At 40.3% G+C, this 13883-nt stretch overlaps 1 protein-coding gene across 2 annotated transcripts in view; it reads right to left on the bottom strand.

Annotated features, from left to right (window-relative positions):
• The window catches only part of Foxj3 (forkhead box J3), a 93957-nt gene that overhangs the window by 17275 nt on the left and 62799 nt on the right, over positions 1–13883 (bottom strand). The window contains exons 5-6 of one of the 2 annotated variants that reach the window (XM_021160896.2): positions 10480–10563; positions 2779–2880 (exon numbers count right to left, since the gene is read on the bottom strand). In XM_021160896.2, the coding sequence (XP_021016555.1) occupies positions 2779–2880; positions 10480–10563 (186 nt within the window). The remainder of the gene's footprint in view (positions 1–2778; positions 2881–10479; positions 10564–13883) is intronic. The other variant, XM_021160897.2, reaches the window with a different exon arrangement.

The following is a 13883-nucleotide window of genomic DNA, read 5'->3' as shown; positions in this document are numbered from 1 at the left end:
CTTTACCTTCCTACAAACAGATTCCATAGGTGCAGCGATGCATACCTGTATATTTACATATGTGCACGAGACAAATGGAAGCTAAAAAAGCAAAGTGTAGATGGGCTAGAAACAGAAGGCAGAGATTACAGGGACACGGTAAAACAAGAATGAAGACTGTGAGCACACACAACAAAGATGCAGTTTCAAGACTCCTGTGCTCCATAGGAGAGGACACCTCACGAAGCTCCCAAAGTACATCAGACGTCCGACACAGAATCTCTTGGAGAGAAGAGGCATTTGCACTCCACTGTATATCCAACCACCAACATCTCCAAAAATACAGCAGACTACCAAATATGATTTCTGGGTGCATTACTAGACTTGAATATTAAACAACAGGTGGAGCACCATTACAATGAATTCTAATACATTGCTAGAATGATGGAAATTGTTTGTTTTATTGGATTCTGTTGACTTCTGTGGTGATTACTTTTGTCAACTTGACAGGATCTAGAATCACCCACGATTAAATAACCAATCCATGGGGAGGACCACTCCTTGGGTGGAGATTCTGGACTATATAAAATGAAGAAATCAAACTAAGCACGGACACTCATCACGCAATAACCCTGACTTACTGCCAAGGGGCTGTACTCTTTTTGTTTTTTTGTTTGTGTTTTTGTTGTTTTTCGAGACAGGGTTTCTCTGTATAGCCCTAGCTGTCCTGGAACTCACTTTGTAGACCAGGCTGGCCTCGAACTCAGAAATCTGCCTGCTTCTGCCTCCCTAGTACTGGGATTAAAGGCGTGCGCCACCATGCCCAGCTCGGGGCTGTACTCTTGAACTGTGAGCCAGGATGAGGTCTTCTCCCTCAAGTTACTTGTCAGAGTACTTTATAAAATGAGCAAGCAAAGAAACAAACAAATATTCCCTAACATTTAACAACTCTTTTCTTCAACTACATAGTTAAAAACCAATCAAATTTCAAAATGAATTGATAAATGAAAATACTAGCTCAGAAATTCTATCAATGGGAACCAGCCAGGTCAAAAATTTAAATTAGTACATAACTTCTCAGTAATCATGCTCCAATTCTCCCCAACTGTAGTCTCCCCTCTCCCAGCCTGGAACCTGCTTGCTCAGGGGTGGAGTTTCTTGTTCATTTGTTCTGCCACGCCCACTGCTGGACCGTGCCGCTTTGCTGTTTGGAGCCACACACGTGCTCACCCTGCTACTGGACCCCGAGATTAATTGGCAGGAATCGGGTCTCCTCCCCCTTCCTTTATAACTGAGTGTCAGAACAAGTAAAATTGAGCATTGATCAGAGTGACCATTGACTTGGCTCCTTTTTTGGAGACCGTACTGTTGGAAGGGCAATCCCTTCACTGCCTCCCACCCAAATAATAAGCCAATTGGCCTTGTACTACGGAGCCAGCTGTCACCCCCTTTTCCCTGTTTCCCTCCTGTCATCCAAAAAATGCGGACTAATATCAACTCAGTGTTATTCTTAATAAAGTGTATTTCAAATTTGTTCAGTCAAACTTAGCCAGGGTTCCAACGCCCTACTTAAAATTCAACTAGGAAGTTACCTATTCAGCACTAATTAGCATTATAAAGTCAGAGCCTACAGCTCAGGGCTATTCTGTTAGTTGCTTACTAGGATAAAAAGGACAGTCTTTACCAGATACAGTTTACCATAAGAAAAGTTAGGAAATTCCACGAAAACAAGTTTTTTCTTTAGCCTAAGAATTCAGGCAGAACTATTGAGCATAGATAATTTTTTTGCCTCAGGCCAGCCTTTTCTTTTTTTATTTTTTGTTAACAAAAGGGAGGAGATGTAGTCTCCCCTCCCCCAGCCTGGAACCTGCTTGCTCAGGGGTGGAGTTTCCTGCTCATTCGTTCTGCCACGCCCACTGCTGGACCGTGCCGCTTTGCTGTTTGGAGCCACACACGTGCTCACCCTGCTACTGGACCCCGAGATTAATTGGCGGGAATCGGGTCCCCTCCCCCTTCCTTTATAACTGAGTGTCAGAACAAGTAAAATTGAGCTTTGATCAGAGTGACCATTGACTTGGCTCCATTTCTTCTTTCGCCCCATCTAGTTCCTCTCTTTCAGCTCTAGTTGCCATCTCAGTTGAACCGTTCGTTGCGAGCTGCTGGCCAGCCACAACACCCAATAAATATTTTTTTCTAATTGTTTTAATTTATTATATCATTACTATGGGGTGGCAGGGGAGATGCTACTAGGGATTGGACCCAAGGCTTACTTTTACATGCTACGGAAATACTGAGCTACAATATATCTAGCTCCACTGGTTTTTTTATATTATTATTATTACATTTAGTTATTTATTTTGTGGAAGAGAGGCAATCAGGTAAGCACATGGAGGTCAGAAGACAACTTGAAGGAGTCTGTTTTTTCCTTTTACTATGTGGGTCTCACCTTAAAAATTTAATTCTTAAGTTCTCAGGCTTAGCAGCAAGCACTTCTATCTACTGTCCATACTTATTTTCAAGATAAGGTATCACTAAGTTGTCCAGGCTGGCCTTGACCTCATTCTGATGCCCATGTAGACCCTGAAATTCTGATCCTTCTGCCTAACTTCCTTTGTAGCTGTAATGATAGGACAGCTCCCACCAGAACTGGCATTTGTGCATACACTTCAAAACACTCTAGATTCAAGTCTCAAGCTGTCACATATAGATTGAGCAAATTTATATCACCTTTAAACTTCACCATACATAACAATTGCGATTACTCAAGGACATTTAAAAATGTTTAAAAAGTGGAATTACTTTGTTAGTCACAGTGTTGATTGCCAGAGTTGGAGAGGCACTTCCCGAAATAATACACTCCATTCCCAAAGAATCTGAATCTATGCTATATGGAGTTGAGGCCTAAAATACAAGAACAAAATAAACAATTATTAGCTCGTATATCCAACAATTTGACACAGTTTGAAGGGATTTTATCAAATTCTCCAATATCCAGTTTTGTGCTTTTTTTCAAATATGAAAATAAGTAGCTCCTTAAAATCCCTTCTGCATTCTGACTATATTCTGGCATGCTACTGACCTAGTCCTACCAAGTCTGCAGGTACTCCCTCAGTGAGTCTCGTGAGAGTGTGGTAGGGTGGAGCTGGCTCTGACAACGTCCCCACTTCTCCTTTTCAGCAACAGTTATCTAAGCGTAGCTGACACTAGGGACCACTTTTCCTAGACTTATCTGCAGCTAGCTTGGCCACGTGACTGTGCCATGGTCAATGGAGTGTTGAATAATACATACAACTTCTGCAGCATTTCTTTGAAAGGAACTTATTTGTCTACAATTTCTCCCTCACATTGTGTAGTGAAATATACATATGGTGGGAATAGTCTTGTTTAGCCTGGAAGCTGACTTAGGAAATTACTGGAAAACCCTGGGGGAAAAGATTAGAAAGAGTCTGGACATCTAATTGTCTGTGATCCCTCTGACTTCATCTACCTGGCTCCACCTGAGAAATAGGCATCTCATCTAGGCCTCTGTTATATTATTGTTGCTGCTTACAGAGAAAAGCAACAAAACAGTGTCTTAAATAGTACATCCTATGTACTGTTACAAACATGAGTTTCCAAAACAATATACAAGTGTTGTCTGAATTTAAAAAGAGTGTCTCAAAAAATTTACCCTCAGTGTTAAAAATGTAAGAAAGGCAACTATAAATAACTTGTGACCGTGGTGCCAATTCTCTAACAAGAAATCTCACCCTCACGTGCCACAACTGAGCACAGACTCCTAAAATCTCACACTTGGGGCTACCAGCATCATTTAATAACAGTATCTATGGGATTGCATGAGGCCCAAGGCCCTGGATTCATCTTACCCGCAAAGCAAAAGAAAACCCTAAGGCGGGGGAGGTAAAAATCCACAGATGCCCATCTAAGATTCAAACGTTGTAATCAATTATTAACATGCTCATGAAATAAAGAACATTTGAACAAAGTAAGAAAAAGCTCAGTGAAGAGATTAAATCGTGAAATGAATAAAAACTAGATAAATACTATTTGCGAGAGAAAAATAGTCAGTGGGTGGGGTTTATATAAGAATGAAAAAGAATGGAAAACAATTAGTAATAACTTGAACAACAAACAAAAGCTAGAGAAAAAGAGAGCTTCAGAAAGCTGAGTAAGTCTCAAAAGGTATAACCAGAAACGTCATTAAAATATTAGAACTGGTAAGTGCTGTTTTTAAAATAAAATACAAAAATATATTAAGAGCCAGTAGGTTTTCCATATTCCAATAATGATTTTGCATGAACTCATGAAAACAACCCAATTCTTAAGAGCTCATTCCCCACAATCTGTAAAGACCTATTGCCTACATAAGTGAGAACACTGTTAATATGTTCAACCCTACCTAAATCAAGTTATTAATTCAATGCAATACTCACCAAAATACAAAACAGCATTCTTCACAGAATCAGAGGAAAAAATTCCAACCAACCAACCCTAAAATTCATATTGAAACCAACCCAACTCTAGATGAACAAAGCAATTCTGAGTACAAAGCAAAGGCACAGGCATCACCACACCTGATTTCATTCCATACAACAGAGCCACAGTAACAAAGACAGCATAGTGCTAATATAAAAACAGACACTTAAGCCAATGGACAAGAACAGATAACCCAGATAGAAATTCACCCACATCCAGTGTGCTGGTTAAATTTTCCCTCATCAGCTTGATAAAAACTAGGATCATCTGGGAAGAAAAAAAAAATCTGTGTTGATAGAATTCCCCAATAAGGCTGGCCTCCAGGGACTCCTGTGAGCATTCTCTTAATGACTGATGAAAGGGCCCAGTCCACTTGTAGGCAGTGCCACAATAGGGCATGTGGTCCTGAGTTCCATGTTAAAAAAGGCCCCTCAGCAAGCTACAGAGAACAAGCCAGTGAGCAGCATCCCTCCTCTGTGGTTTCTGTCTGAGTCCCTGCCTTGGCTTCTCTCAGTGGCAGATGTATAAGCCTAATAAATCCTTTCCTCTTCATGTTGCTTTTGGTCATGGTCTTATCAAAGCAATAGAATGCAAAATAGGACATATAGCTAAGCAAATGTGTCCAAGTATACCAGACCAAGTGCAGCTTCTTTAACAAATGGAGCCAGAGAAACTTGATGTCCATATGCAGAACACTGAAACAAATGTCAACCCAGAATGGGTCAAAGCCTTAATGTAACACCTGAAACTGAAAATTCTAGAAGAAAAACATAGGGAAAATATTTCAAGATACAGGCATAATCAATTATTTTCTGTATAGAACTATATAGCTGCACAGAAAACAAGCAATAATTAAGAAATGAAATGACATCAAACTAAAGGGCATGACAAGCAGAACAGAGTAATGAGACATCCATTCAACACAAGAGACTATCTTTCAGCTCTTCATCTGATGAGGGCTAATATCTATAAACACTTAGACCAACTGAAAGGTGGTAAACAGTCTAATAATACAATTCTCAAAGGAAACCATGAAAGAGCCAAGTGTGGTGGTTTATTCCTTTAATCCCAGCACTTGGGAGGCAGAGGCAGGAGATCTCTGTGAATTCAAGCCAGCCTGGTGTACATAGCAAGCTCTAGGCCAGCCAGAGTACACAATGATACCCTGGTCTCAAAGAAACAAAACAAAAAGAACATTAAAAAAACAATGTTGATATGATTAGACATGAAAAATGCAAATTAAAGATAAAAGACAGAAAATAAAACAGTACCATTCAAAATGCTACATACCGAAACATAGAAAACAAAAAATGCTGATAAGATGTAATAACAAAGGAATGCTCATACACTCAGTGGCAACATAAGAAAAGCCACTACAAGAATCGGTACTAAGTTTCCTCAAAATTTAAATTAGGAGCTGGAGAGTTGACTCAGATATTACGAGCACTTGCTGTCCTTCCATAGGACCTGGGTTTGGTTCCCAGTGCCCACATGGCAGTTTACAACTGCTGTCTATAAGTCTAGGTCCCAGTGGATCCAATGCCCTCTTCTGACCTCTAGAGGTACAAAACATGCATGTGATGCACAGACATAAATGCAGGCAAAATACTCATGCACATAAAATAAAAACAACTTTAAAAAGTACATTTTGAACCGTATCACTCAGCACTCTTACTCACTGACATGCAACAATGAAGTCTACACACACTATTATTTACACATATTTATCAAAGCTATTCTAATAGCTGAGAGATGACCATCAATAATTGTGGATACAGTATGCATATAACTGTGCATATATACATGTATATATTTATACATATACAAAATGGAGTATCTTTCAATACTGAAGAATGACATCTTACTTGCAGGAAATGAAGGACATCAGGTTAAGTGAAATAAGGCAGAAAAAAGACAAGTGTAATGTCTGAGCTCATAAGTTGAAACTAAAATGAACCGTTCCTTAAGCTGCTTTTTCAGTCTCAAGTAAGAAAGTGAACGAATACTGGTGACTGAGCAGGAGGCTCAATCAACTCCTGTACTAGCAACTCAGGACATATGAACATGTGAAAATACCACTTTAAAAATGCAATTAAAAACATAACTAGTTGGTATTATTTTTAGACTAGAGAAAGAACATGAAAAAAAAATAAATAATGTCCCTGACTCTTTAAGTATTCATGCAAAATAAACAAAATGAAATGATTTTTAAAAAGAAATCCACATCACATGCTGATGAGGATGTAGAACAAAGAAACACTCCTCCACTGCTGGTGGGGTACAAACTTGTACAACCACTTTGAAAATCAAATTGGTGGTTTCTCAGAAAAATGAGAATAGTTCTATGTTAAGACCCAGCTATACTATTTCAGGGCATATACCCAAAAGATGCCACACTATACCACAGGGACATTTGTTTAATTATGTTCATAGCAGCTTTTTTTGTAATAGCCAGAAACTGGAAACAACCTAGATGTTCCTCAGCGGAAGAATAGATAAAGAAAATGCAGTACATCTACACAAGGGAATACTATTCAGCTATGAAAAACAAAGGCATCATGAAATTGCAGGCAAATGGATGGAACTTGAGAATCTCATCCTTAGTGAGGTAACGCAGACCTGGGAAGACACATAGTATATACTCACTCATAAGTGGACTTCAGCCATGAAATGCAGGATATCCATACTACAAATCCACAGACTCAAAGAAAATGGGTAATAAGAAGGACCCCAAGGGAGGATGCGTGAAGCTCACTCAGAAGGGGAAACAAAACAGTCATCAGAGGTGAATGGAAAGAGGGAAATGAGGGGAAGAGGGGATGAGGAGAGGTATGGGGATAATAATGAGGTGTTTGGGGAGTGGGGGCGATAGGGTTAGGGGTAAGAATGGAAATCAGTAGGGGCATCTTTGGGACTACCTGGAGACCTGGGATGAAGACTATGAGAGTCACCCTAGGTGAGATTCCTTCCCACCAACAGGGAATAGAGACTGAAGTGGCAACCTCCTGTAGCCAGGCAGGACTTCCAGTGGGTACACTAACCCATCCACAAAACCTTCAACCCAAACTTTATCCTGCCCTACAAGATACTCAGAGATGAAGATGGAGCAGAGATGGGAGGAATGACCAACCAATGACTGGCCCAACCTAAGACCCATCCCTAACTGTACACAACCCCTTACTCTATTAATGATATCCTGTTATGCTTGTAGATAGAAACCTATCGTAACTGTCTCCTGAGAGGCTACATTCAGCAGTGGATAGAAGCAGATGCAGAGATCCAAAGCCAAACATCAAGTGGAGCTCAGGGAGTCTTATGGAAGAGTAGGGGACAGAATTGACAGAGCCAGAAGGGTCAAGGACTCCACAAGAAGACCTAGAGTCAAGGGTCTCAGAGTCTGAACCAACCAACCAATGAGCATGCAGGGGGCAGGACTTAGTCCCCCTACCCCCTACATTTGTAGCAGATATGCAGCTTGCTTTTTATGTGGATCACCTAACAATAGGAGTGGGGACTGTCTCTGACTCTGTTGCCTGACATTGGATCTGTTTAAAGTCATAATAACTTCCTGCCCTGAGAAATCCATGTGTCTGTATTTTTCATAGGGAAATATTCTTGGGGGCTGGTTGTAAAGTATGTAGTGTTTAGTCATATATATTGCTTTTTTTCTTTTTGGTTGCTTGGTTGGTTTGCTTTTAGTTTTGTTTTTTCAAGACTGGGATTCTCTGTGTAACCCTGGCTGTCCTGGAACTTACTCTGTAGACCAGACTGGACTTGAACACTGAGATCCATCTGCCTCCTAACTTCTGGGATTAAAGGCATAAACCAACTGGCATATAATTTATACGACTGGCGTATAAATTGCTTTTATTGGAAATACTGGTTTACTTAAAAAGCCAACAATCAAGGCTCCAAAATTCATACTTAATTTTATAGAATTGATGCTTGGCTCCAATAAGGCCTACAGCATAAGCTCTTCTGTGGCCATGCTCACATAGCCCTAGTTCAAAACTAGTCTGCAGTTCTAATGGTAAGGTTTTTAAAAAGGAAAAAAAAAAAAAAACAGACTCTGCCTGCCTGCCTTCCTGCCAGCCAGCCAATTGTGGGCTATAAACCATGCCAGTAAGTTTGGCAAGGTAGAACAGGTCAAGACTGGGAGACTCAGTGGGCACACACCTGATGCTTAAGCGACCCCAGCTCTCTGCCAGACTCCTTACTTGGAACACGTGCTATGCTTCCATGCTTCTCACATAAAAAAAGAGATGTGACCACAAGTAGGCCCAAAAGAGTTCTCTATGCTATTAAGGTACCTTAGCTAATAAGCTTCCTTTCCCAGACATCCCTCCCTGCAAAAGGTATTTAATCACAGGCCCACTCTGAGAAGTTGAATATGGTACATTATATATCCATTTTCTACCATGAACCATGGACTGTCTCTTTTCATCATGATCTGCCATGCCATGGGGAGAGCCATACAGAATGGCTTTGTTTACAGAGCCACAACTTTAACCTCCCATAGAAGGCCTCTCTGCCCTCCCAGTCACAATAGCCAACAAGCCTGCAACCTGCAAGCCAAGGACAATCATCCGCATGGGCTAGACACTGTACCCAGCCTAAGGGCCCCAACTCAGTTCTCTGTTGTTCTGCGACTACCAGCGGCATGGATATTCCAGAGTCTGGGAACCCCATGGCCCCAACCTCATCGCAGGCCTGGGGATCTCTGAACATGAGCTCCATCTTCCCCCATCTCAGACTGCACTTTCCACCTCCAGAGCGGCATCTCGGTGCTTCCCTACAGCCCAACACCTGCTGTGGGTAAACAGGGTGGTGGGATAAGTGCAGTCAAACTCCCCAAATTCTGCCTCCCCAAGAGGCCATGCCCTGTGGCTGAGTGGACTGGATTCTCCAGCCTATCTATATATCTCTTATCATCTTGATCCTTTTCTTCAAGGCTTACAAACTCTCTTTCTCTGGATAGATAGATAGACAGACAGATAGACAGACAGACAGATAGATATGCACACACACACATATATATATATATTTACCAGTATATATATAATATATATATATTTACCAGTAGCAGGCAGGCATATGTCAAAATCTATTTCACCACACATTTACTCCATTTTCTTCACATTACATCCTTTTTCTCCTGACTTACCTTGTAAACATTTAATATCCATTATAGGCTATGTAAAAACACTAATGCTAGAGATATGAATACTTTGTTTCCCTGTCTTTAAGGAGACACTAGTCTAGAGAAGAACATATAGAAAAAAATTACTATAAAGTGTGTATGATTTTATAAAGAACTTTATAAAAATTCTCCAGCACCACAAGTGCAAACAAGGAAAGGCTTTACTAAGCAGTCAACAGCTGGAGCGAGTTCACCGGCACAAGAGGATGAGCAGGGATGTTTACCTGTGATGCTGCAACTGTAGAAAGGGTAAGGAAAATCGAAGTGCAGTAAACACACAGTGGCAGCTGAGGGGTTGACTATACGTATTGTAATACTTATTAAAATAGCAACCAAAGATCTTTTTCTTTTTCATTCTTGGAAATCAGTGTTAGCCATGTATTCACAGGAACACAGGCACACAGAATGTATACAGAATAACTACCATATGGGTGAAAGAAGAGGAAAGCACCCTGAGGACAAGGAAGAACATTTGATATAACAAGGAAGAACATTTGTGAAATGGCTGTCATTTAAAATCAATCCTCAGTGTTTGAGGTACAGAACAAAGCTACCAGATTAAAGCTCTGAAGCCTGGAGTGTGAGACTCACACAGCAGGTGTGTTCTAATAGATTAAAACCTTCAAACAATTCCTAAATTGCCTCCCTTGCTCAAAGTGTGAAGATAAAACAAAATGGGCTAAAAATTTCTCTGATTCATATACAAAACTATAAAACGAAATCTTACTTTTCTTGTGATTATACGTCATCTACTGGAAACGAATTTTAAGAGTCTGCATTTCTGATATGCTTCAACACTCAAGAATCATGATAAAGAGCTTTACCCGTTCTACAGATCTTGCCCTCTTCTTTGGCCGAGTAGGCAGCGTGTCTTCCTTCGGATTGGTGTCTATTGCCCAGTAAGAACCCTAAAGATAAAAAACAGATTATATTAATTGCATATTACAGTAAACCTTAAAGCTTTTAAAGAAATATTTATAATTGTGTCTTGAATATGGGCCCCACAGACTCTTATGTTTGAGGGTTTGCCTCACATGGAGTGGCACTACGAGGAGGTGTGGCCTTGTTGAAGTAAGTGTGTCACTGTGGGGGTAGACTTTAAGATCTCCTATGGTCAGGCCCCCATCCAGTATGGAAGGCAACCTTTCCTGGCTGCTTTCAGATCAAGATGTAGAACTCTTGGTTCCTCCAGCACCACATCTGGCATTCCTCTCACCATGATGATAATGGACTGAACCTCTGAAACTCTAAGCCAGCACCAAACAAATGTTTTCCTTTATCTAAGAGTTGCCTTGGTCATGGTGTCTCTTCATAGCAATGAAACCCTAACTAATACAATAATCTTCTCCAAAACCAAGAATTTTGAAAATGTAAGAAAAAGAATGGACAGAAACACAACTGCTCAGCTTTATTAGTGGTCCAGGCCTCACCTGACAGGAAAGGTGCCCGACTACCAGCTACACCTCCAGCCCATTTTGGAAGTTTTTACCTTGAAACGGGATCTTTCTTAAGTTACCCAAATGGGCCTCATCCTTGTGGTCCCCCTGTTTTAGCCTCATGAACAGCTAATATTGCAGGCATGCACAACCATGCCAAAACAAAACAAACAACTCTAATTAAGCAGAAAAAAGAAGCTCACAGCTGAATTATTAAAGAGACCACTGTCACAGGTCTCAGTCCAAGGGCATTTACCACAAGAGCCAACTATGTTTTTTAGTAAGTGACCCATATTACTTTATTAATTATTTTTATTTTAAAAACTGTGGGAAGAGGACTGAGTGTGTGGGTGTGCATTCCAAAACACATACATAGTGGCCAGAGCACATCATGTCTCCTCTACTATGTTCTACCTTACTTGCTTTGAGACAGGCCTCTCATTAGGAAGAAACTCACTGTTCCACAGAAAGAGGATGGATGCCTGGGAACTCCAAATCTGCCTGTCTCCATCCCCCAAAGTGGGGTTACAAGAACACGCAACCATAAACCATCCCAGCTTTTTATATGATGGCTGGAATTAGAACTCAGGCCCTCATGCCTACAGATCAAGCACTACCACCTCCTAGCTATCTCACCTGTCCCTGTGACTGATTCTCAGTAATGGTTAATTATATGAGATTTGCACTGTAGCAGTATTTGTTTTACAATTACAGATATTCTAATCTCTAGAGCCTGGGACCTACAAATCTTTCTACTTCATCTTTTAAAATAAACCCTTTCCTCCACAAGCTGCTTTTGATCACTGTGTTTCAACACAATAGAAACTTTAATTTATATACCAGATTTACATATGATTAGCTGAAGCATTATTACTCAAACTCAGCCTTGCATTCGGTATTTATCTTCCTAGGCTGCTTGTTCTGTAACAAACAATAAAGAAGAAACACCTCCCCTCTCAAGCTCACACTTCAGCCTTACATGATCTGTGTGTGTGTGTGTGTGTGTATACACACACACATATACATACATACATACATACATACATACATGGCATGGCGATTTGTGTACCATGGTGTGTGTATGGAGATTAGAGAACAACTCTAGAAAGTTAGTTCTCTCCTTCCACCTTTATGTGGCTACCAGGTATGGACCTCATGTTTGAATGATAAGAACTTACCTGCTGAGCTATCCTTTTGCCCCGCTCCCTGCATATGCTTTGAGACAAGGTGACATGTGATACCATATTCAGTTTACAAGGTACTCCCAAAACTTTGTGCACATTAGGCAAGCAATCTACCAAATGAACTATATCTGCAGCCCAAATCAGTTCTGTGGATCCAGTATGTCTCATGTGTCTGCATCCTACCCTCAATGGTGACTGCACAATCTACATTACCTACTTACCCACCCAATCCATATTCGACATTCAAACTTACTCTAAACATTAATCAAGGAAAGCCTCTGATCTTCTTGCCAAACCCATGAATTTACCATTCTCTCTCTAACACTTCTGTGCTTTTCACCTGTTTAGACCACTGACTACCCACTACACTTCTTATAGTGTTGTCTAGGGTATGACCTCCTTAAGGGCAAAAGTTTCTCTACTCATTTCTGTAATAATCACAGTGCAACATAAGATACAAAACAAGTACTCAAAGTAAACCTAAACTAAAATGGAAAAGAGAAAACAATGTTCAACAAATTAGACCAAAAATACCAGTGTAGAGGGTTATGATGGCAGGCCAAGATACTAGTGTACGTGGACACCTGAGCTTAGCACTGGTCTCATTTTCCAGCCACTGCCTTTGCTTCTTTTTCAAGTGGTCACTGCCAACTAGATCTAATTTAAACACAAGAACCATGTCACCTCACTAGAAGCTTACAAGCATGACATTGTAGCTTTATGTGTAGTGACACTTTGTGAATTTTGTTTTCTTTAAAAGCACAGAAATATGGCTATGTCACTGTCTGAAGCAACCAACTATGATTTGTCTCCTGCTCTATCAGAGGAGAGGTGTGGTTTTGCCAGCTGCAGACTGTGTCTGATCTTGTGCGACCTTTGGAATTCTGAGACCTTTTCAGAGGGTATAGGAATGCTAGAGCCCTGATAAGCATGGCTGGTAGTTCAGTAGGATTGTTTGTAGCTTGTTAGTAGCCATGCTCAAAGAAACAAAAGAAAGAAGCTAGATTCAGAGACCTCTCTCCCTCTCTATCATTTGTTCTCGCCTATCTAGTGAAAGGGTGGGGGGTGCAGATGGGAGATTAAAAGTAGAAAAAAAAAAGAACCCACAAAGTAGAAAAGACCAGATACAGTAATGTATTTAACATAGTAGTTTCTATACCCTAAAATCTCAAAACTATTAAGTACAATAATTTACATGATTTTATGCATAGTGCTCAGCTAGCATTTCAAAATACAAGTAGGAAAAATTAGAGATGTTTAAACTTAAAATAACAAAAAGTGTTCATAGAAATGATAAAGGCCTGTGTTTGTTTCTGGAACATTGTATTAACCTGGGGAAAATGTCCAAACTGTAGATTTCCATTTTGTTATAAACATTTGAATAAAAATAAAAATTAAAAATGGGATGAAGAGATGGTCAGGGGGTTAAGAGCATTTGTGCACTTGCAGAGAACCCAAGTTCAGCACCCACATGGTAGCTAATAATCATCTGTAACTCTGGTTCTAGAGGTTCTGACACCCTCAACTTGCACCGCACACACACGGTGCACGAACATACATAGTAGAAAAACACCAATACACACAAAATTTACAAAGAAAAAAAAAAAA

Source organism: Mus caroli, chromosome 4, assembly GCF_900094665.2.
Source record: "Mus caroli chromosome 4, CAROLI_EIJ_v1.1, whole genome shotgun sequence".
Lineage (NCBI taxonomy): Eukaryota > Metazoa > Chordata > Mammalia > Rodentia > Muridae > Mus > Mus caroli.
Note: the sequence above shows the minus strand (reverse complement) of the source record. Positions and strands in the feature narration are given on the sequence as shown.